At 41.2% G+C, this 23,884-nt stretch overlaps 2 protein-coding genes across 8 annotated transcripts in view; one reads left to right on the forward strand and one right to left on the reverse strand.

The window, feature by feature from the left end:
* Nucleotides 1–1,822: 1,822 nt before the first annotated feature.
* LOC104150293 (uncharacterized) lies at nt 1,823–17,101 on the reverse strand. Its single transcript, XM_068928010.1, has 4 exons — nt 16,676–17,101; nt 12,097–12,208; nt 10,180–10,284; nt 1,823–8,604 (listed from the first exon to the last, which is right to left on the reverse strand). Exons 1-4 carry the CDS (start codon nt 17,099–17,101, stop codon nt 8,510–8,512), a joined length of 738 nt encoding a protein of 245 aa, XP_068784111.1. The 3' UTR covers nt 1,823–8,509.
* Nucleotides 16,604–23,884, forward strand: part of LOC104150292 (spindlin-Z) — a 62,804-nt gene continuing 55,523 nt past the window's right edge. The window contains exon 1 of one of the 7 annotated variants that reach the window (XM_068926797.1): nt 16,604–16,689. The gene's annotated coding sequence lies outside the window, so the exon portion shown is untranslated. Of the gene's footprint in view, nt 16,690–16,797; nt 16,939–17,496; nt 17,582–17,604; nt 17,732–17,771; nt 18,172–23,884 lie in introns of those variants that run through there. The other 6 variants (XM_068926795.1, XM_068926801.1, XM_068926800.1 and 3 more) reach the window with 6 other exon arrangements.

A 23,884-nucleotide genomic window follows, 5' to 3' on the forward strand; every position in this document is an offset into this window, starting at 1 on the left:
TTAAACAAAACATAGCTGGATGAAGGTCAGGCATTCTATGCCGTGAAACCATACCTTCACGAGACTGGCATGCCCATATGAGAGCCACACATCTGTCAGGGGAGACTGACAGACTAGCCAACCAGCTTGTCAATGTCCTAATTTTTTCTGTAGCAAATTCAGTGTGAGACAGTAGAGCAGGTAAAGATTGTTTTTACTTTAAACAAACTGATTTCACTCAGTTCATCCTTTCATACTCAATTTTTCATACTCACAAGACACAAAATGTGGGTATCCAATTAGTCTGGCAAAAGTTTCTTGTGTGTGACCCAAAAGGAAAGGCATGGCCACTCTCAAGTCTTTGTCATGTCTCCTAGTTTCTTGTGACTGATAACAAGGAAGTGATTTTCAAACATGCCTTTGGTACATACCCTTTGGGATTTGACAGTATTAGACCTTTTGCCTCTTCACCCTATCACACCTTTCACGAATCCTTGTGCAACTTTGCTGATTTACTCATTTTTTTGTCTCCTTTATTTGGGTGGCCTATGACTTTAGCTCTTCTCTTTATCTTCTTGCCATCTTCTCTTAATGGCTTCAATCAGTCCTTTGTTTTCCTGATCATGAGAAATGCTTCTACCATGTGCTTTGATCTTGATGATCTGCTTTTCTAGGTGCCATCAACACATGCCATTCATCTAACCCTTTTTCTCCAGTGTATTCTTGTGGTTTTACACATGTACATTCATAATTTGTTCACACAAATTTTAGTATTTCTACTGCAAATCTCTATACTCTCAAGCAGACTCCAAAAGGTTCTACATCAAACAACACTTGTCATGAGTCTGCTGGAGATGGACTCTTTACATCCAAGGAAGACTCTCTGATAATTTACTTTTAAAGTAGAAAAGATTTATGTCCACAGAAAATGTTTTCTTGATCTGCATCATATCTGAGATATGCATTCATCTTGATATATGCAGGCATGCATATATCAGATTCCTGATTCCCAGTTCTGTAGAAATCTGAGATTCCCCTGATTCCATGTTTTTTAGGACTTAAAGCAAGACCAAGGATATGTCGGGTACAGTCTGGGTGCCTTCAGTGGACAGAAGTTGGTCTTTGAAACTCCAAAGAGTTAGCAGTAGAAGTATTCTAGTAGGACAGTGGAGTGGAAGCTGAATTCCATTTGAAACTTCATCCCAATATTTTGGGCTATGTCTTTAAAGTAAGTAGGACTGTCTGTAAGATGTACAAAAGCTAATTTAGCAGCAATATGAGATGGCCAGTCTCTGTTCTGAGGACATCTGTTTTTCTTCCTCCATCAAATAGTTCATAGAGGTTTCTAAAATAATTTTCCTAAATATTTTCCCTCATGAGCCAGATTACCACAACATAACAGACTAAATCTGCTATTATTTTCTTTAATAGAACCACCCTTTCAACCATTAATGCCTTGCTCATTACATCATCTATCAGTGAATATTTCATTTCTAGACTCATTTAGCAGCACACAAATGAGAAACAAGCTTTTATGCCAAATCCTTATTGTTGTTTTCACCGTAAGGGCAATAAAAAAGTGAGACCTGCCATACGTTTATGTTACCAATGGTATCATGTTTACTGATGTTTTCCCCAGGACTTAATTCGAGGGTGCGCTGTCATGCTGCATACTTCAGGTGTCAGAAGAGCACAGATACATTATCTCCATAAAATGCAATCCATTCACAAATCACCTGAAACATTTGGTTGCAGATGCAAAGGAAAATGGATTTTGCCTCAAATTTTCAAAATAGATTGCTGGTTGTAAATGACAACATATAATATTAATAGGGTGCCTCATTCAGATATTCCTGGAGTTCATTCACGACAGATGCAAATTAGATCATTGCATGCTTTAGTAGAGGATGCATAAGTGAAATATAGTGAACAATTGTGGGGATGAAGACACGAACCTTGCGTATGGTGAAGCAAGATTATTTATTTCATATTTCGTCCTCTCTTACATACCGGACCCTTATTATGTAAGAATACAGCTGTGTTTACTGATTAAACTTGCTTTGCTACATTACCAAAAAGCCGCGTTCTGCATTAAGATTATCTTCCCTCTCTCACGTCCTTGTCCTAGTTTCAATATCTGCATTCTGATGGCTCACGGGCACCTGCCCGTCTTGGCACTGACACAAGTCTTCATGTTAGGCGCACTTTCCCAGGGCTTCTGGCACCGAGGGAATACTTTGTTGCTGCTCCTAATCGTCTTCTGGTACACATTGCCCCCGACAAACAATCATATTCAGTCAATTCATGTATTTACTGTTAGTCCTAAGGGATGGCATCAAATCAGTCCTTTGGTCTTGTTCAAAAAAATTCCATGAGGAGCAAACCATACGCAAGTTGCCAAGTTTGGGATTCAGTTATAAGAAAAAGAACATAGCTACATTCACTTCAAAACTGGTCTCTTTTAGATCGTCTTTACCCATGACTCCCATGATTTGCCAACTTCCCCCACAGTTTGGAGCCTTATCATCTGGATTCCAGGCAGAGAAAGGGCTTAAAGGTAGGTGGTTCCTCCCACCTGCATGCCATTAGGGTACATGCAAGCGACCAGCAAGATGCAGAATAAGCACAAGCAGCCTTTCCATACTCCTTTGCAACAGCCATATATCCTCAATGACAACATGAGCACTAAGTATCTTAAAGAGCTGCAGTCACTATAAAGGCAATTTGCTATTTGTTGTCATACTTAACTCCCTTAAAATTCTACCCTCCTAAAAAGCAAGGAAAACAGTTGATTAAAAAAACGACGTCATTTTTATTCATTTGCTTCTTCATATGTCTTGGAAAAATGAAATCAAACTTGCCTGCTTTGCTTCCTCAGTCTCAAGTAACACCTCATTGCTTGCACTTTAAGAGAATATAAGGACAAAGGGAAATAACCCAAACTCGCTTATGTGAAAAAACTTTTGTCGTAAAACTTTTCTATTAGATTCACTTTTGAGAAATTCTTTGCTTGTTTTTCTTTCTGTTCTTTTTCTTTCTGTTTGTTCTTTGAGCTGCAGTGATATTTAAAGTGCTGCATGCTTGCTCTCTGCCTGGGGTGGACTTTTATCCACAGAATCTTTTTACCACAGTAGTAGCAGGGATATTGTGTGTTCTGCCATTTCTTGGAAACCATCCAAATGCATCCATGTGATTGTTGATTTCCATAGTGTTGCAATTGTGTGAGTGAGGTGGACAAAAAACACTGTGGCTTTAAATATTACAGCTGTGACAACTTAGTACTATTTTGTTTCACACAAGGCGAATATGGTTCTCTCAGGTTCTCTTTGTAACAAATGTTTATGTGAAACAGAGCAATAAAATTTCAGCTGTTCCTAATCAGACAGGACTTCCTTCATTCTTGATCCAAATTTCCCAGACCCACAAAACTGCCATTTTCCACTGTTGTTGCAAGTTACAAACATTTGAGGTGTTAACTTCAAATCCTTAAAAAAATAATGCCTATATATGCCATGAATCGTGGAAGAACATCTCCCATTGCAAACAAGAAAATAAACTTCTTTGCACTGAAGAGGAGTTTTATCCCTTACATAATGACTCCTTAAACTCCCTAATGTAGACCTACTTACTATTGGAGAAAAGCAGAAAGAGGCACTGGTTCTTAGGGGTGGGGGGAATCAGTGCCTGATCTTGCTCTCAGGAAAAACGTCCAAAGTCAACAAGAGTTTCACGGAGCATGGACATAGTATTGGTTCAGATAGAATTACAGTCCCTGATCCTGCAAACACTATGCCATGAATAGTCCTGTTGATACCAAAATATACACATTAAATGACTCAAAAGTGTGTTTTCAGAATTGAGCTAGATTTTGGCCAGCTGGGTTGAAACGGCTGGCAGAACTGAAGTGCAATAGAAAGATGGGTCTTTGTGTTTCGCAGCCCACACCGTGCTGAGGCAAGTTCTCCATTTCTAAGAGAACAGTAGGTTTGCAAGGCGGGAATACTTCCTCCCACTGCTAGTCCTGAAGCATGCTGTTCAAGTAAGATTGCCTGAAGAAATGTAAATATTCAGCTAGTGAGATTAAACTGAAGAAAAGGGGGATATCTAGTGAAATATTAGCTATCTGCAAAATTAGGAAAAGCTGAAAATCACGCTATACACTCCTGTCATGCCAGGTAGTTCTTATCTTCCTATGGCTCTCTTATCTTTGACATTTCTGAATTCTATTTTAATAGCCATGTTTAAAACACACTACGATATGTCTTCTTTTTGAAATATATAGTATCTTACATTCTTAGTGCCACTTTTAACTGTGGTATTGCATAAATATATTTATCGTAAGTGTCAATCCATTTGCGACTCGAAGATTGGATAATTCTGTAGGCACTCTTGAAAAGCAGTGTACAGACCGCTATTATTTTCACGTCTGTTCTTCCCAAGCCTCTGCCACCAATTTCCCACCTTCCTCCCTCCTTTAACACTGTCAAATATATTTCATAATATTAAATGATTCAAAACTATTTTATCATACCTGCTTTCTGCAAAACTGGTATCCTTATTAAAATAACTATTTAATACTGTGGTGTTAACTTAATGATGTTAGCTATATTATATATTTTAATTCATACGTACTCTGATTGCATAACAGAAAATAGGTTCAGACTCATCTGTTTGCTTTATAGAATTTTAAAATGTGGTGATGGGTTGACTGGAGGATTGTGATATCCACTTTTTGCTTCTGATCAGTCAATTCCCTGTTTAAACTTTTCAGACACCTCATAATACACTTTATATTGGTTGGTTCCTGTTTTTCTTTTCATCTTCTCATTGTATAGTACTGTATATACAATATGCCTTCTTTCACCTCACCTCGTAAATCACTTCCTTCAGAAGTACCCTTGGTTGTAAGGATAGCAAACTAATATGAAAACCCATTTATTCATGGACAAGGATATGGTAATTTGTAATACTGTTCTTCCATAAGATTCTTCTTTGATTGTTTTCTCCACCTCACCTTTCTTACACAGAAAAGTGTATGATTTTTCCAAGTAGACATAGATATGCGTAGCTTCTAATTGTTTCTTACGACATGTGCTCAGTTCCTCACAACATTATCCATGTTATAAGAAACAGCAGTTGTGGGGGAGGGAATTAAGCAGTAGAGTCATTTTGTATCTGTCAACATCATTTTGCTAAAGCACATGGGTCATCTATTGTGCTGTTGTCTCCTCCCCTTTTTTTCACTTTCCTTATTTAATCAGCAATACAAACAATTATAGATTCAATCAGATCCTTGATTACTGTTGATAGAAAGCACTAAAAAAGTCTTAAGATCATGTAACACAAAGGCATGACTGGCACAGCAATCATCAAAGACAAGGTATTTTAGATACAGAATTTAGTCAGGAAAGACATAAAAAAGTAAAAAGAAAGCAGTTTTACCTGGTTTCCTCTATAGTAACAGTATCTAAACATACTCATTTGAATGCTAACAATACTGTAAGTTGGAAGCAACCTCCCTGCTCCCCTGCAAAAAAGAATAGCTGAGCCCCGACAAGATGGGTATGGGGTTACCATCATGCAAGTTACAGGAATCTTCTTTGTTTTATGATCACAGCTGAGCAGGTAGGCTGTGAACAAGAAGTTACGCATCCCACATATAACATATATTGTTTTGCAACTATGTATTATTGGCTCTAGTAATAAATCAATGTATGCCATATGACTGTAATGGTCTGAGGTTTTATTACTGTTTGTCGATATGTAATTTTTGATTATTGCTGTTTGTCTCTTCTGTATTTATAGTTAGTCTGTTTTTCATGATTCCTCTTTATTCTGCAGCCAATTCAAGGTTTTTAGAGATTTCAGAAAAGTAATATATAACATGATATGCACTGATGATGTTCTTGGTGTCCTTTTGCTTCCTAAGTATCTAAAGATCTTCTTCCACAAGAAATGAAGAGTATAATCAGGTTTATAAAAATATGAAGCAAAGATGTACTTATTTTTATATCACCCTTTCTGACACTTTCATGTGAGCTGAGATAGCATTTCCTAGTTCTATCTATAGGTTACTTGAAAAAAAAAAATCAAACTTTAAAACATCTAATAATATCTAACAGTCAAGGTTACTTCCTTAAATGTTTTTTCCCTTGATAAAAGAGAGAGAAGGAGAGAGAGACCTGTCACTCTCCACCTGAGAACTGTTAAGGACCCATTAAGTTGCCACTCCAAGGAACTCATACTCATTCTTGAAACTGATTCTTTATACGTGGAACACTGGAGAAAGTAGATGAAAGATGGTCACAGGCTGGTTTGGGGACTTCCCTGTTCTCAGGCTGCGATGCATTTCGCAAGATAAAAATCAGTAACTCTGAGCCTCAGGGTTGCTGGAAGCGTGTAGTGATAGTCACATCTCAGAAGAGGTTATTTTTTCATTTAAGGATCCCTGGAGCATAAAGCCCTGCTAGCCACCTCTACACTGCATTTAGAAGAGGAGTGACTCCTAGACAAGCCACTTGAGAAGATGAGGAAGGCAGGATATTTGTCCATCATAAATGTTTCCAAGGTTTGTCTTCAAAGCACAGGGCAGATGTATTTTGTAGGGTGTCCATAGTTCTGGTTCACCAGTCATCCAGACCATAAGAGCTACAGGAACGTACCTGGCTCCCTCCCTGCCTCTGCACAGATCACCTTGCTAAAGAAGCCAGGGCATGCAGAGGGATACCGAGGATTCAGTGGAGATGTCGTCTGGACCCAGTGAAATGCTTTTAAGACTCCCTGTCCAGATCTGCTCAGAGGCCTACAAATCTATTCACTGGAGTTATTTATGTCATATTCATTTCCAGTATCAGACATAGCTCCTTATTTGATGCCGACAAGTCTTTTTATCCACTAACCCCGTGTGTATGTGTGTGTCTCTCCATATGTAGAGAGCGTTTATTTTCAGGTTGATACTCAGTGACATTATTACATAATTTTACTACCAGCGTATGTCCTTTTTTTCCTCTCAGATAGTAGGTACATCATATTATACGGAGCATGACAAAGAAAAGTTTTCAAATCGTGCAAGTGATTTCCATTCTCTGTTTTAAATAAGATTGTTTCAGTTTTGTCTCTTTCTTCCATCCCATGCTAACAACTGAACCCTGATAACTAAAACTATTAAAAATGAAACAAATGCAGATCTAAATGTCAAATGCCAAGTTGTTTTCTGCTTCTTTCTCTTTAGGGATGTATGGACAATTCACATCTCTTTCATTGAATCTTAAGCAATACATTAGCACCATAAAAATGTAAACTATCCTGTACTGCTGGAAATATAGATGTGGCGAAAATCTGAAATGATTCAGGCTTGCATCAGTCTTGTCTGGCTTGGTAAATTTAGCATTTAAATGCTATTTATCACGGGCTTACGATTTCAAGTCAAAGAGTTGGGGAGAATATTATTCTTTATATATAAATGTTAATAACAGATTCTGGATGAAATTCACAAATAACTGCAATCTCATCTGTTTAGATATTTCTTCTTCAACAAGCTTGTTTTGTGACTTTAAAATAATATGCTACCAGTAACAAAACAATTAGTTATTTTTAACATCTGCAAATGAATTGCATTAGCACAGCATTTTGAAAATGTCTACATAATTAATTTCACTGGTTCTTATTTTCCTCTGTTGTATCTCATGCTTTGTTATCAGTCGAACCTATGCCTTCAGTTTTATGCAACTGAGGACAAAAGAGCGGGGCTGGTCCCCACACTCATGTCTGAAGAAGAAGAAAAACAAGAGCAGTGCAGTTGCGGAGTACAAGGGAGGACTTACTATTTTGCATCAACTAATGATGTTGCCCATAGTGGGATACACATTCTTGCATGCTGCCAGGGCCTGCAGGAGTGAAAGCTTGCCTCGAAAGGTGCAAACGAGTGGAACTGTAGCCTACAGAGGGAAATGCATGTTGCATCCTTATTGTATTCACAAGAAGAGTCCAGTTTAATCCTCTGAATTGTCTCTTGACACGATATTTGGTAGATACGTTAGCCAGATACAATGTACGTAACAGCTTTCCTGTCTCTTTTCTGATTGTTAAATTATCTCTGCTTGATCTTCACTACAAAAAGATAGGGGGAACTTTCCCTGATACGTCTTGATTTATAATGAAATGGTATTTCAGTCTCATGCATTTATACGAGCTTTTTCCAATAGCTGTTTAGAAAAGCTCAGAGTTGCTTCCACAAGAAGGGATCCTTAGCGCAGAAACAGGATGAAGACACTAAAGAATTGGGATTTCCTTAATAGGATCACAGAAGAAAAATAGGTTGGAAGGAACCTCTGGAGGTCAAATACCTGCTCAAAGCAAGGCTATCTTCAAAGTTAGATGAGGTTGCTCAGGGCCTTATCCAGCTGAGTTTTGAAACTCTCCAAAAATGGAAATTCCACACTTTCTCTGGGCAGCTTGTTCCAAGGCTTGACCCTTCACACTGGGAGTGAGTTGTTCTTTTAAGTCCAGTCAGAATTTCCGTTGCTGCAATTTATGACTGCCGCTTCTTGTCCTTTCGCTGTGTTCCTCTGAGAAGTGTCTGGCTGGTAAAAGCTACAGCATGCCCATCTGCCTTGAAGAAAACTGCTTATTGGAAAGTAAAGCACAAGCTTAGGTAGCATGTAATTAAGACAATACATGTACAGAAGGCAAACTGATAACACCTGAGAAGAGAAAGAATAGGTGCCTTGTAAGTCATATTATTGAACATACCTCAGCTGCCAAAAGCGTCTCTTGAAAATATAGTTGTTTCCACATATTTTACATTTAGATTGGCTAAATCTAATTTTCAAGGAGATAGTTATGTTGCAAGAGGTATACATAGGTATAAACATAAAGGGTCTGAGAACTCATCACAGGCCTTATCTAAAGTGTCTAGCTATCTTGTGTCTAGATTATGTGATCTGCCTCTGTCTGTGGTGAAATGAGAGGCTGTAACCACAACATCCCTTTTGTGCTCAGTCAGCACCCGCTTTTAATACTGTTGTTAGTTAGGCAAGTTATACTAATTATCATGCTAGAACATGCATTTATGTTTCAACAGCACATTACACAGCAATTCTGAGTTAACGGAGGAGACTTAAGAGAGCTCTATTCCTGTCAAGCAAAATGAGAGATATCCTCATAGAAGAGGCCTCAGTTTAATTACCTATAGCCTCAAGTTTCCTCTCAACTTCTTTCAGTTTTCTACATTCCTTTTGCAAAATAGCTCTCCATGTAGGAAATAACATTGCAACACGAGTAGCAAAGCTCAAAGTGAGACCTTACAGGAAGGGAAAGTGGTTTAATTTTAAAGCAGAACTGATTTCACTCACACAGTCACATGCATACCCTCACAGGCACACAAGCCTACATGCACGCAACCTATCCGGCACGAGGCAGCAAGAAGCAGGCAACCACATGTTTCTGCAGGCTTCCTCATGGTGACAGAGAAGACAAGGAACAGCTCAGGTATCAAGTCCTCAACACATCTCCTGGATCCTTTTGGGAGCTGATAGTGATTAGTTCCTCAATCCCATCCCACTGCTGCAAATCACCAGGATTTACTGATTGTCCTTTTTCTCCCCATCTGGCTGTCCTGAGGAGATGCATTCAGATGTGCTGGGATCTTGATGACCTGCTAACCTAGGTGTCAACACATGCCATTCCTACATCTCTTCTGCTGCTTTTGGTTCCCCTGGTGCTTCCACACCCAGACATTCCTGTTAATACCATTCTGAACCTTTCCATTACAATTCTCTACATCTAGCTAAACTAAGAGTGTCATTTGTCAAGTAGCGCCAGTTCACAGAGTTGCTGTCCCTAACCCTCCTACTCCGTGTGTGTGTGTGTGTGTGTGTGTGTGTGTGTGTGTGTGTGTGTGTGTGCGCGTGTGTGTGTGTGTGTGCGCACGTCTGTACGTAATTTGCTGCAGCGTGGATGTTATTCAGAAACAGCTGTGCCAATGCAACAGCATGAGGGAGTGAGAAGGAGAGAATAAGCTGCAAAGAAGGAGGTAGCAAAAGCTTAATACTACTGAGGGACATGCAGCCACAACCCCAAATCCCCATTTGGTATCTCTAGCTACGCTCACTGCTCCCTCCTTCCAATTAGGGCACATGCTGAAGTTGCTAATTGGCATTCTATGTTACTTGTCTAAAAAAAAAAAAAAATTCCACCTACCTGATGGAAAAAATTCTTCTAAGCTCTTCAGAGCCACAAGCAGAAAAACTTCAAGGATTGCCGTCCTTGATCTTGTTACAATATACAGTAACTGCATCTCAAATCCTGAGGTGTTCACATACAATCCTGTTACAAAGACTGACAATTTCTACAAGCAGTTAGACATCACTGCATGGCAAGCTTTTGGGAGGTTAACTGTAAACATCTCCTAACAGTAGGAACTTCTCATTTGTTTTGTTTTCCTAATGAAAACAAATCCATTCTGAATCAAAAATTGCCTGCGTATTTTTCAGTCCACTTTGTTTCTGCAGTATTTTTGCATCAGCTACAACTTTGCTTACTAAGAGAAAGCATGGGATTATTACTTGGTCAAAACTCCTACATCTAAAAATTTACCAAGAGAAGTGTAAATGCTGGGAGGCTATACTGCTTACTTCAGATGCACTTGGTTCATTAAAAAGTCTAGCTAGAACTGTGTGAGGCACTTTCCTATGTTTTTCAATATTAATTTCTGTGGGGTATTATTTATCCTCCCCGATAGTCACCTGATTTTAATTATATAACTCTTTATCAGTGTAAAGGAGACTTAAAACAAAACTTCTACATTAAATTAAAGTGAAATTCTCATTTTGCTTAGAGAGGAATATGCCTTCCTTAACGAAACACTTAAATGAAACACTTCCACATTTGTTTACAACACTGTAGATTGTTTTGTTATCATCTATGTAGGGTGTGGAAAATATGACAAAAGAGTAAATTAATCTGCTCCGTTTCATGAGACGTGTGCTCAGCTAAGGAAGACTGTAAGAAAATATATTCCAGTGCTATTCACTTACCTGTGAGATGTCCGGGTGAATTTTTATTTTAAAAATATACACTATACAGAAACATCTAAAGTGTTTAAATGTCGAAAGTGACCCACAGAAAGGGATGGAAGAATCACCTATAATTAAAATGCTGCAACCATAGTGACTACTAAGATACTATGAGCTGGTTTTTTGGGAAGGGGGGGGAGACGGGGCAAAAGTTGCCATTAAACAACCAAGTTTCTTGCACTGTAGCCTAAATGCTAGATGTGTTTCTTGACCAAGTTTTAAATAAAATAACCTGTTGATGTTGAGAACTTCTGTAAGTTAATGGGTCTCTTAATTCATATCAAGGTTTACAATATAATTCTTATATTGTATATTAACTGTAGATTAAAAATACATATTGTTTGTCTGCTACATTTTGGCTCCAGACTATGGAAGATCGCTCAGGTTGACTATTCCAATAGTGCTGTTTGTTAAACCAAAACAGACTGAAAAGACACATTTTCAGACTGTAGATCACTGAGTTTCATTACATGAAACAGTTATGTCTGGTACTCTAGTTGGGCCTGGCACAAAAAGCATGGGAAAACCTCAGCAGTCTTCATTTAGGCATTTATGCACACAAGACTCTTCAGTTACAGTAAGTACAATATTTATAGGGGAATTAATACCTGTTATTGTATCTACTGATCTAATGGAGATGGAGAAGGGGGAGGAGAATAAGAATGGATGTTGGGAGGAAGGGCAAAAACAAAGCAAAATTTAAGCTTTTTTAATACTGAAGCAGAAATAACATATCTAAGAACAGAACTAAAAACACATAAGCTAAGAACCATTCATCTTAATTTAACTGAATTGTGCTATCGACTTAAAAAAAAAAAAAGGAGAAGAAAAGTTAGTGAAAAATATGCTACTACACTAGTATTAAGCAGGTGTCTCCATCCCTCATTGACTGTCCCTCTGGCTCAATACTGGTAAGCGCTGGTTGTTTTGCTTAACCCATGCTGTTCCCACAAAGACATAGGATGCATGAAATGGACACATTCTGGTAAGTGCACATATAGAGTTCCTATATTTTGATTATTCAGTTGCGGGAGGTACCTACTGTGATAGTTGCGAAGATCTGCTGCTAAAATTTTTCTCTCTTGTTCTGGTGCAGTCTGGTTCCATTTGTTATGTGGTTTCCTGGAAGACTGGCCCTCAGGAGTCCCATGAGGCTGTGGGGAAATGGGGTTTATTTGATATGCAAATCTTCTTCCAATTTGAACTTCCAGTGTGTACTTAATGAATTCCCATGGAATTTTCAACATAGAGTCGTATGTAATAACCATGCGGGTATGGTCATGCGGGTTATCGCTTCATTTTGCATTAACTCTGTGTGCAGGGTTTTTTTATTGTTGTTGTTTGGTTGAGTGGGGTTTTTTTGTTTTGTTTTGGGGTTTTTGAGTCTTTGCAGTTTTGAGCCACTCAGACAATATTTCCCCCGTGAATTGTCCTCTTTTGGTGTCCTTATCTGTTTCAGGTTAAGCATTGCAAGTGCAGCTATGCCTAACGTAACCAAAGTTTTGTGTGAGGTTGTTTTAGATGGTTGCTGGTTTTATGAAAGTAGATGTGTTAGTGTATGAGTTTAAACGCACCTAGAAGTCTATTGGTTGTCGTTGCTTTTTATGTTCATCATCGTGCTAGAAGTTGACTTGATAAATACCCCTATTAAGGCAGCCTCATTTATTTCCTTAGACTGTCACAGCTGAGACAGCACTAATATACTGCAAATCATTCTACCAAGTTATGTACATACTTCATCTTCAATATCAGCTCAGAACAGATCAGTGCTTAATTTTCTTTTTATACAACCCATGCATAAGAACTAGTAAACGCATCTAAACTACAAGTGACATGACTGTAGTTACAGCAAAAAAAGTAAAGAACACTTTATACATTAAAAGTGAATGAACAACAAGTGACAATAAAAAAATACTAAATAAAATCATGTAAATATCATGGAAAACTGAAATAGAATTTGAGACATATGGTCATTGTGTAACTTTAATATAGCCTGTAATATTTGCTGATTAATCCAACATTACTGGAAGAAAAATCACATAATTATCTACATGATATTTTTCCTCTCTCATGGAAATGAATTTAACTTAAAAAATGGATCAATATTTTACAAAGTTTTCCTCTCCTAACTCAGCACTAAATATCTGAAAGACTAGAGCTTCACTATCTTCTTTGAAAGCTACTAATAAGTGAAGTTAGGAGGTCATGTCTTTTTTTTTTCCCTGAGATTTGTCACAGTGAGGTTTTTCCCTGCCAGGTTCTTTTTTTTTATATTATTATTTGTTTCCCCTGGGGAAACAGTACTAAGTACAATACACAGACAGCACATGTGTCTCAAATGTTTCTGAATCTGCTATAAAGGAAAAATTCCCAAGATGTAAATGAATACCACATATGTGCAAATTTAGTTGCTCATCAAGTTTCCCGTGTTTCGAAGTCTATATAAAGGAAATAAAGGGGAAAAGGTATAATTTGCAGCACATATCTACTTTGGCTACCATAGCGATTTTCTCCACATACTTGGAAATTAAATTATCGGAGGGAAAACCTGCTATACTTTGTCTACCAGCAGCCTGAGGACTACTGCGTGTGTGTGTGTGTGTGTGTGTGTGTGTGTGTGAAGGGGAGGAGGGAAGATGCAAGTGAGGAGTAGGAGGGAAAGGGTTTAAATTTCTGCAACTATAGTATGATTTATTTGGTATTCTCTCTTGCTGAGACCAAAGGGTCTCATCTTACATGATAAAAAGTTTTATCGGTTTTAAAGGTATGTCTGGCTAATATAAATAACTTTTCTTTCCAGGCAAATTTATTAGACCTTTCCCCCCCCCCTCTTCAGTAGTTTATCATTCCGTGATACACAGTAGGAATCCTGTATCTAGAAAATAGGTGCAACTACACTGGTAAAAGTGGGATTGACACTGAACTATGAGGTGAGTGGAGGGGAGAACTTTGCCATCAAAACTTTCCCACATAGACCTGATCTTGAGGATGAGTCTCTTGCCATACATATATGTAGGTAGGTAGGTAGGTAGGTATTACAGCAAATCCACCAACTCTCTAGTCTAAGTTGTTGCTTTTGCAAGTCTTTTACTTGGTTGAACTCATTCAATCCAATAAAAATAAGGCTGAACAAATTCAACCTGAGAAACCCAAGTCAGCCTCTCAAATCTGAGTTAGTTGTTGGATTTGCAGACTGAAATACTGACTTAATTTCTTTTAAAGATGTTTTTCAATTTTTTTTAATATATTTTTCAATCCTAAATGAAGCCAGTTCTTTGTAAGCCTGCTCCTAGAAGTTACAGCTGAGTTTTACTTCAGTAGTAGTTAGAGCATTTCTCTTAAAAATTGAGCTTTATGAATGATTTCCTGTGATATGCAAGCATTCATTTAAAAAGGAAATTTTTAAATTTGGATTTTTAATTTGAATCTTAAACTTCTTGCTCTTTTAAGTTGCTAAAAGATACATGATCGGCTCCTGCAAGCATAATAAATTTCATCAATGCCGTAACAACGTCAGAGAGCAAACACATTGGAAAGAAGCCTGTTTCTGTTGACTTTGGTAAATTCCTGTGTTAGCTTTATAGCAACTTGCTTGGAAAAGACAAAATTTGCCAGGTAGCCAGGTAGCTATCTCAAAGAGACGGTGAAATTAAAGCTGAAGTGGCCAGGTGATCACAGCATTTAAAGATGCTAATTGCAGATCAGCCTCAGAGGCAAGATGCCTTGTTTCCTTCCACTTCATTATCAAGCAAGGATCTCGCCACTTGGATTTGGAGGGTTCTTCATTCTACCATCAAGTCAAAGGGACTGTGATTCTTCAGTAGTAAAGGCTGATTTGCTTTAGGCTGGGAGGATGTCAGAAAAGTAAAGTTTTCTAGGACCATAGGAACCTGGTTCCCAGCCAGAGCTTCTCAAGAGCAAGAGTTCAGCCGTTCTGTTCCTAGCCAAACTAGACAGTTCTTCAAAGCATCCAAGAAGACTAGGAAGTTTATGCACATTTTATTTTTTTAATTGGTAAAATAAAGGACAATTTTCAAAATGTTTTTAATTAGGTTAAGTTGCATTTTGATTTCACAATATGATGTCCTTCAGTCAAACAGTGCTTGACTCTTAAGGGAGAGGAAGCCAAATAAAGAATTCTTCAGGGCTCTCAACACGCACTGAAGCTTTTGTCCAAAAACGTTTGTAACAGAAAACACATCACATAATGCTATACCCACCAAAGTCTAACTAGGAAAAGAATGTTTGACTTAACGTAGACCATGCCTCACCTGTTAACCTTTGGGTTTTTTTTAAGCAATTATTTAACAAAGGAGAACATATTTTCCTTGCTGATGTTTTCCATTTTTTGTCAGTCTAAAGCTATGATTGGCTCTTGGAGTTATATCCCCGAATGATGTAGCAAAATGTGATGGACCGTGATCTGGTGACCGTGCATTTTATTTTCACCACTTTGTCTAAACCTTTATTTTCAATTCCAGCAGAGCATCTGCAGCTCGCTCTTTTCCTTCCTTCCTTCCTTTGATGGCTCGCACATGTTCTTCTTTGAAAAACCCTGGTACGGCTTATCGAATTTCCTCGTTTCGTTCCCTACATTGTGCACGTTTCATTACTTTGAAAGTGTTGTCCATCATCGTAGTGAAGAAGCTTGCTGCTTCTTTTCTAGGTGTCGCTGGATGTGGCGCTAATGATTCAGTAGGTCACACTCATCTGTGCATCTGGCACACGCTAAAGGCAGTCCTGGCTACTTGTAGGCTTTGCCCCTACTGCCATCGCACGTATTTCCCTTCAACCTAGCAGAAGCCGCAAGTTGGGGAGCACCCAGGAAAGTCTACCAGGACTACCCAAAAAATTGTGATCACAGGTTTTGTTTAACTGTTGGGGTTTTTTTTTAAGATTTTTTCTTCAATTTTTAAGTTTCCAATTTCCATAGATCACAACAAGAACAAACCACGTAGAAGGGGAGAAGTTTTTAAAGAAATCCCATGGAAGGAACTAATTCTCTGTCCAAAGAAATAACTGTGGCTCTCCTCCGAAGAGCAAGTGCAGTCTTCTGCTTTTCTTTTTTTTTCCCCCTCTCCTCTCCCTTCTTAGAGACCACGGTAAGTTCAACCCAACTCTTTCGGCCCTGCAATGCTCCAACTTCCGAGTCCACAATCTGTACCGCCCCCCAGCACTGTGCGCAGTCCCGTGAAACACGGATCTGCCCTCAGGTAGCCGCGCACCGCTGGTTTGCCCTGCGTTAAGCCCGACGGCCGGCGCGGCTCTGGGCATCGCTCGGACAGAACCGTTTCGGGGGCAGGAAGGCGCCCAGGGAAACAACGGGGAGCTCAAGGGAAGGCGCCGAGCACCCTCAAACCTGCCCGCCTTGGCCCTGCGCCCCGAGGCCTGCACCCGGGCACCGCCGGGCGGCGGCGGCGGCGGCCGCGGGGGAGGGGGTGCGCATGCGCGCTGGCGCGCAGCGGCGGCCTGGGCGGGGGACGGCTTCCTGCGCTCCTGTCGCAGTTCGGGAGCGGCAAGGCGCCTGCGCGCTGGCGGCAGCGCGGGGAGGGGGGGAGGCGGCGGTGGCGGAGGGCGGGGCCCGGCCCTGTGTTTTGAACGGCTCGATGCGGTTGGCTCACTATTTGGCAGGAAGGTGAGGAGGCCTCTATCCTGGCGGCGGAGCTGGCGTAGGCAGAGGGGGATCCAAATGTGGCAGAGGCGAGCAGGAGGCAGCGGCGGCGGCGACGGCGGAGGGGGGCAAACGAGACGAGGGGCGCAGCCGTCCCCGCTGCCGCCGCGGAGGAGCTGAGCGGCCTGGCGAGGCAGGGGGGCTGCGGCGGCCGCAGCGCTGGCACCCCCGGGCCGCCCGCCTGGCACCCCCGGGCGCCCGTCCCGCCGGCAGGTGAGCGAGCGGGGGAGGGGCGGGCGGGGGGGGGGGGAGCGCAGCCCGTCGCGCCGCCCTTGGCCTGGCCCGGCCCAGTACCGGGCAGAGCCGGAGGGAGTCGCTGTGGGGGGAGCCGGAGCCGCCGCTCCCAGCCTCCCCTCCCCTCCCCCGGGGCCGACATTATTTATTCACTCGCGGCGTCCCGGCTCCGTCCCCCTCCCCCTCCCCGGCCCGCGCCCCTCCCGCCCCCGCCGGAAGCTGCCGCCGCCGGGCGGCCGGCCGCCCGCCCTTCCACCCGCGGGGCCCCCCGGGCTCATGTTGCCGTCTCTGCCCTCCCTTCCCCCGCGGCGCCCCGGCTCTTTGGCAACCCCCACCCTTCCGGGCTCCGGGGGGACCGCCGCCGCCTTCCCCCGGCACGGCCCCTGGCCGTACCCACCCCCCGCCGGCGGCCGCAGGGGAGGAGAGGGGAGGGGAGGGGAGGGGAGGGCGCCCGCACATCCCCCCCTTCCTCTGCGCGGGGCTATTGTGCCGCGGGCTGGGGCCCGCCGAGGGGCTCCCGGCAGATAAGCTTGCCTGCCGATAGCGCCTGCAGGGGGAGGCGGAGGCAGGGGGAGGCATGCCCCGGCCCCCCCGCGCCGCCAGAAAGCGGACCGAAGGGGGCGTGAGTGCGGCGGCGGCGGTGGCGGCGGCAGCGGCGGGGCCGGGCCGCGCCGCGGTGCCTGGAGCTGGGGGAGCCGCCGCCGCCGCCGGGCTACGGCGCCGGGCTGGCACACGGCGCTGCCGCCGCCTGAGACAGGCCGCGTGTGCGTGTGTGAGTGTGTGTGTGCGTGCGTGCGTGTGGGTGCGCGCTCCGCTCGGGCTCCGCCGGCTTCCTTTGTCTGCCGCCGCCGCTTCCCCCCTCCTCCCGCCCTGCTCCCGCTCGCTCCGTGCCTCCCTCTCCTCCCTCCTCTCCTTTCCCTCCCTTCTTTCCCCCTCGCTCCCAGACTCCGAGCGCTGCTGCAGCTGCAGGTTTGTAAATACTGGACCAACACACACACACAACATGGCTGACGCTCGCCCTGCGCCTCCACCAGGCTCTCCGCCTTCTCCCTCGGGCTCCGCCGCTTAAGCCGCTCCTCCGTTTAGGCTTTTGTTTCTTCCCCCTCCTTCCCCCCTCCCCATCTCCCATCCCCCCCACCCCCCCTCAAAAAAAAAAAAAGGAGAGGAAAAACAATTCACCCTCCTTATTGCGCGCATGGCGGGATTTCAAGGGTAAGGATCCTCGCTTTGGAAGCTTTCTCTCCTTTCGTTTTGCTGTTTACAACAAAATGAAACCTAAAATCAGAGGGGATTTGGGAACCTGGCAAGGCCTGGGGCGAGGGCGGGAGGGGGAGAGCTGGCCGAGCCCTGCTGAGAGAGGCTTGATTGGAATGTGCGCGTCTTTTTCTCTTTTTGGGTGGGGGGAGGCTGATGCACCAAAGTGCTGGCAGGGATGAAATACTGTGTTACACTGGCAGAATGATCTAGGGCCGTTGCCTTCGTTTTAGGATGTAGTTCAGTATCAGGTATCAACTCAGCACAGTCACGTTTAAAAAGAGCTGAACTAGTTATGTCAGAATAGGCGTTGTGTAGGTTAAAAACTATAGCATGAGCTTTATGGATTTCTTGGCTTTCCCTGTCTCTCAGTGTCAGTATCTGAAATAGCTCGCAGATCATGGGATAGAAAACTGGAATTAACACTTGCTAGGTCTGTTTGTGTAGCTAGTTTTGTGTCACAGATTAATTTGCCCTTGTGATGACAATAGCACAAACCAAAGCAGTTCCTTTTTGTTAAAAGGAGCTTTCCAGATTTCCAGATTCTGCTTTCCAGATTCCCTTCCCCCCCCCTCCTTTTGGTAGAAAAGGCATGGCATCGTGAACTTAAGTGAGCTACTGAACTAAAGGAAGACAGCATGTTTCTGACCTCCTCACACAAGGCAAATGTTCAGCTCAACACCCCCCACCTCAGTTATTCAGAGCACCCCCTTCTGGCTTCGATGAAAATTGCTTATATTTTAATTGCTTTTTTTTTTTTAATGACGTAAAGCCAAAATAACATTTGCTGGTAGTTTCTTGGGCATATTTAAAATGGTCTGGCATGGAACAGAATTAATTCCAGGTTGTAACTTAAGGATGAATGCCCCAGGTGTGAAGGACATGATGCTTTCTCTTGCTTTCTAGGCACATACGTTGCTGTTATTCATAGTAAATGGTTCATTTTTAAAAGATTATATTTAAAGACACAATCTTTATTCAAAGCGTGTACACACTGATAGCCATAACCTCTGTTAATATCTGAGTATGGTGCCTTAAAGGAATGCCCTAACTCTGCGGTCTTTGGCTGCTTTGCTTTGGGAAGCATCAAATGCAGAAGCACTGGCATACCATAATCGCATAGTTTTTACCGAGGTAGAAGTAAATAATTACTACACTTCAGTGTTAGCATTAAGTATTTTATATAAATATTTTTCTTAAATCTGTGGCTGTTTTTTCTTCTGCTTTTTGCGATCCCTTTTAACAAGTGTTGAGTAATTGGAGATGAGGAGAAAATAAATGATAATATTGAGTTTACAAGAACGTAAAACTTAAGTGGAGTCATCCAAGTTACAAGATCATTTTGGAATGTGTATCTACGTCATGGCTCCTGAGCTAACTGTACTACTTCTAGATGGAAAAGTCTGAGCAAAAGTCTGTAACTTGATATGCCAGTAGATTCCTACAGCAGGCAGTTACACTTTTTTTTTTTTCTTCCTCCTTCCTTACTTCTTAAGAACCTATCCAAGAGGGTAGTATTCGTAGAACCACTGGAATAGCTTGTCAGTGGTAGATACATTGTCATTCACTGATATAGCAATAATTTCAAAATTTGACTGCTATTAATGACTTTCTTTTTAGAAGTGTGAAACGTACTAAGATACGCAGCTCCTCCCTCTGAATAGTGCTTTTGATACTGAAGCTGGTCTTCTTGGCTCCAGAACCAAAAATAAACAATTATACAAAACAAAATAAAAATAAACAATCCACCCACAAGAACCTGTTTGAATAATGGGTTTAGACCAAAGCAAATTCACTTCAAAGTAGTCTTGATGTGCATGGTATTTTTGCTGCTATTCCATAAAATTCAGCTCCACGTTATTAGGTTTATAAGGGTTTGTTGTTGTTTTTATGGCGTCCTTGCTGTAACTTGTAATTATGTTCTTTTGTATGATACCTAGAAGACTTTTCTTCCTGCCTTGGTTGTGTTAGATGAATTTGTCAAAAATCAGTGTTGATCTTCCTTAGCGTACCTTGGGGAGCTGATCTAGTTGAAGAACCTGCCAAATCTTTGTGCCTTTGGTGCTGCTAAGACATTCCACTGTTCTTGTCATTGTGGATAATGTTAGACTATGTTTAGCCAAAATTAAAAAACAGATATTTGCTAAATCCTCTTTTCCAAAACTGTTCACTTGCTTGTATTATGAGACGAACTGAGGAGAGGGGGAAGAAACAAAACAAAACAAAAAGGCTACAGGAAACACACGGCCACTGTGATAGGCTTTCTGGAAGATGTCAGAAATGAACTGATTTCTTTTCGTAGGAAATATTTTTCAATGAATCCTTGATTGAGGAACAAATCGTGACTGAATGTAGCTCTAAGTATTTGTGAAATTTCTACTTAATGTAAAGTCCAAAAGGTAGCAAACACTTGCAGTTCATCTTATATATCAGTATTTTTCTGTTTTTCTGATCCAATAATGCTCTTCCTTCGACTTCTTATTCTGTGTCTTTCATTGCCAGCTGTTGCCAAGCTGAACTCTTTGACATGTTGGGATTTGTAAACATCCTGCTGATGCAATAGCTGTTTTAAAGTTGATTAAATGTAGTGCATTGCTTGCTTAATTGTTGACAAATGAAACAAGAATTCTCCATAAGATTCTATTTTCTGAAGAAGATGAACAGCCATTATTTTTTCACGTAGACATTAAAGGCCTACTGCTGTAAACTTCCTGCTCGTTTGTTGTTTTTTTTTTTTTTAATTCTTTTCTCCCCGCCCCCACACTTCCTTCCCTTTCTTCCCCCAGGTATTAGAAAGGTCAAACTTGACTTCTTGATGATAGGGCATGAGACTAGGCTTCTGCAGATGACTCGGAAAACCAATTTGACAAAGTGGCTTAAAAAACAGCTTTAAAACATGGAAGCCTAATCAAAGGAAAAAAATGTTAACATGAAAACTCGCTTTCTGTTTGGATGATTAGATCCCTTGTCTCCGAAACTAGGTTTGAACTTTTTATTTCTGTGGGGGGTTTTTTGCCGCCTTTTTTCATTGTCTTATTACTCTTCTGAGTTTGGTACTTTTTATGATCTGAAGGCAAATAGTGATCTTTCTTGCTTGTTGCTCTTCCTAATCAGTACTATGCACATATCAAGATGTAGCCCACTTGCTATCCAAGGCAAATACTGCCTAGATGTCAGCGTACCACATGACTTAAAAGAATGAGGAATGTGACCTTTCTCTTACATATATGCAGATAGCTTCCATCCCCATCTGTAACAAGTGTTGAGTTCCTTGAAACAGTATAACTAACAAATTTGTGTTTATCTATGAACAGTTGATTTTGATGAAAAATGAACATGAGATTACTAATTTTCAAATAATGGTGATATTCAGTGATATACAGTACTTAATGCTTTCACTGTATGATAGTGGTTAGGTTTAACTTTGTCTTCATCTAAAATGCGAATTTTGTGATGGCTTGCAGAATTTAGGAGGTGAATTGATTTGGCTATCAGGATGATTAAGGAGAATGCTTCTGCAAATGGAGATTCCCTTTTCATGTTTCTTTCTATAATGTAGGTTACAAAACTGCTTTAAATCAACATTGCATGAGGCCTTGCTTGGCTTGCTTACTTGGAAACTTTTTTGTAGTGGTTCCATAAACCGTTGAAATACGTGCGCGTTGTCATGAACGATGATGACAATGTTAGACTTAAATATTACCTAATCACATTCTAACATTTGCAGTTATTGCAAGGTGATTTAGATGTGTTGTAGGCTAGTGGGGGGGGGGTTGTGCATGTATGTGATTTTTTTGTTTTTTAACCTTGTTGAGTATTGTGGTATGTGGTATTCAAGGTCTGCATCTACTGATGATGAAAGTCAATCTTAATTTCGAGAGTAATTCTGTGGATTTCAGTGATCTAGTAGCAGCCATTCTGTATACGTTTCTGAACTTTAGACCCTTCTATTGCAGATGGTAGTTTGAACAAGACAGAAGTGTGTGGTTTTTTTCTGTTACTGTGTTTGTCACCAATAGTCCAGTTGCTTTTATAATGATTTGCATTGACCTTTTAAAGGGAGAAAACTTCAGCGATGGTGGCTGATTTGCTAAATCCTCTTGCTGTTTGTGAAGTCATTTCTGCATTTTCATTGCTGCTGCTTCTGCGATAGCTCTATGCAGATCCTGTTCCCTGGCCATGAAGTAGTGTACCCTACTTCATTTAGAGCACCTTGGGTTCATTCCCCGCAGTTCCGTTTCTTGGGAGTGATGTGCAGTAACCTGACCATTCTTAATGCTTGCTTCTGGAGCCTTTTGTTCCTTTAACTTGGTGTCAGAGTCTTTAGTAGGAGCCTTTTTTGTCTCCTGAAATTATCTTAAGACTGTTTGTATCAGCAAGTTCAGAAAAGCTTTAGTGCTCTTCAAGTGCTCCAGTAAAATGTGTTGCTGTGTTTGAAGTCATTGGTGGATCTTCTGTCTTTCTGCTTCCAGAGTGTCTTTCTAATGGTTCACAGGTGTTCTTTAATCCTCAGTACCCAACCTTGCCAAAGTAACTGTATAACTTCAGGAGCAGCCTATTAAGATGACAATTCCCTCTGAGTGTGTGCCTTTAAGGCTTTTACTTCTATCTATTGTGTTGCTTAGTGTGTTTGTCTGTTTGTTTTGTTTTTTCTTCCCCCTCCAGATTCCTGCTAGTCCAGAACAATTAAGAATACAGGGAGCACTTCTAACTCAATTGTCTTTTAAGGTTACTATGCTGGTTAGGTTGTAAAGTATAATATTACCTGGCAATTTGATGTCTGCCACAGGTGTCACTTCTTAGGGTGGTATTCCTCTATTTGGATGCTGTCAGTTGTTTGTAAAATAAAAAAGTAAACCTTGACTTTTTTTCCAGTAACGTTCTTTGACTTCTCCTAAAGCAGACTAAGCTCTTCTAGAAGATTTATGCCATCATGCTAACATCAGTAAAATGTAAGCTAGGTACATTTTACTTCCTTTCAAAACTCCTATAAATGACTTTTGCCTGAATTTGTATTAGTCTCACTTAAATGTAAATTTGAACTTTACTAGCTTGTGACCTCCTACTATAAGAAACATAATTGAAAGACATGCCAGACATCAGACTTCTGGTCTGATATATGTTAAGATCAAATAACTGTTTCTGTTGCAGAAATAACTTTTCTAGCTTAGTATTTATTTTCCCTATGAAAACTCTTCCCTAGCATGTTGAACCAAAGTAGCTTACCTCCACAGTGCACCTTTTTTTTTTTTTTTTTCCTGTAGAGATTTTTAAATTGGGAAGTTCCCAGCTTTCTAGATGTAGTGCACGTGTTGCATGCCGAGCAGCGTGAAAGAAAGCATGTTCTGGAATAGTTCCCTGGTGACATTTCTTGCAATTCTTTTTTGAATGCCTTAGTAAACATAAAGGCTTCTAAAGGCGGTACAGTGCTTAGGTCTCCAGTATGCTAAGATGAGTACCCATCGTACTGATGAGTATTGGATCTGCTCTCTTCTGTTTGTCTAGCTTATTTCTGGTCTTCAACTTGAATTGTAAAATGTTTGGAGAATAGATTGTCTTTATTCAATTTTCTAGGACTGACATTAAAAAAAAAAAGGCTTGGGGGATGTAGGTTGTCTAACCCATCTTGTACTCGAGACACAACCACCTTGGTACGATTCTGGACAGTTTC

Source organism: Struthio camelus, chromosome Z (assembly GCF_040807025.1).
Source record: "Struthio camelus isolate bStrCam1 chromosome Z, bStrCam1.hap1, whole genome shotgun sequence".
NCBI classification, from domain to species: domain Eukaryota; kingdom Metazoa; phylum Chordata; class Aves; order Struthioniformes; family Struthionidae; genus Struthio; species Struthio camelus.

What these genes read in the sequence shown, in the direction of transcription:
- LOC104150293 (XM_068928010.1), bottom strand. Translation starts at nt 17,101, where the DNA reads ATGTCGGCCCCGGGGGAGGGGAGGGGAGGCTGGGAGCGGCGGCTCCGG. An exon ending in CCTCACCTTCCTGCCAAATA is followed by an intron (nt 12,209 to 16,675) that starts GTGAGCCAACCG and finishes ATTTCCCCACAG; the next exon opens with CCTCATGGGACTCCTGAGGG. An exon ending in AGATCTTCGCAACTATCACA is followed by an intron (nt 10,285 to 12,096) that starts GTAGGTACCTCC and finishes TGAACACCTCAG; the next exon opens with GATTTGAGATGCAGTTACTG.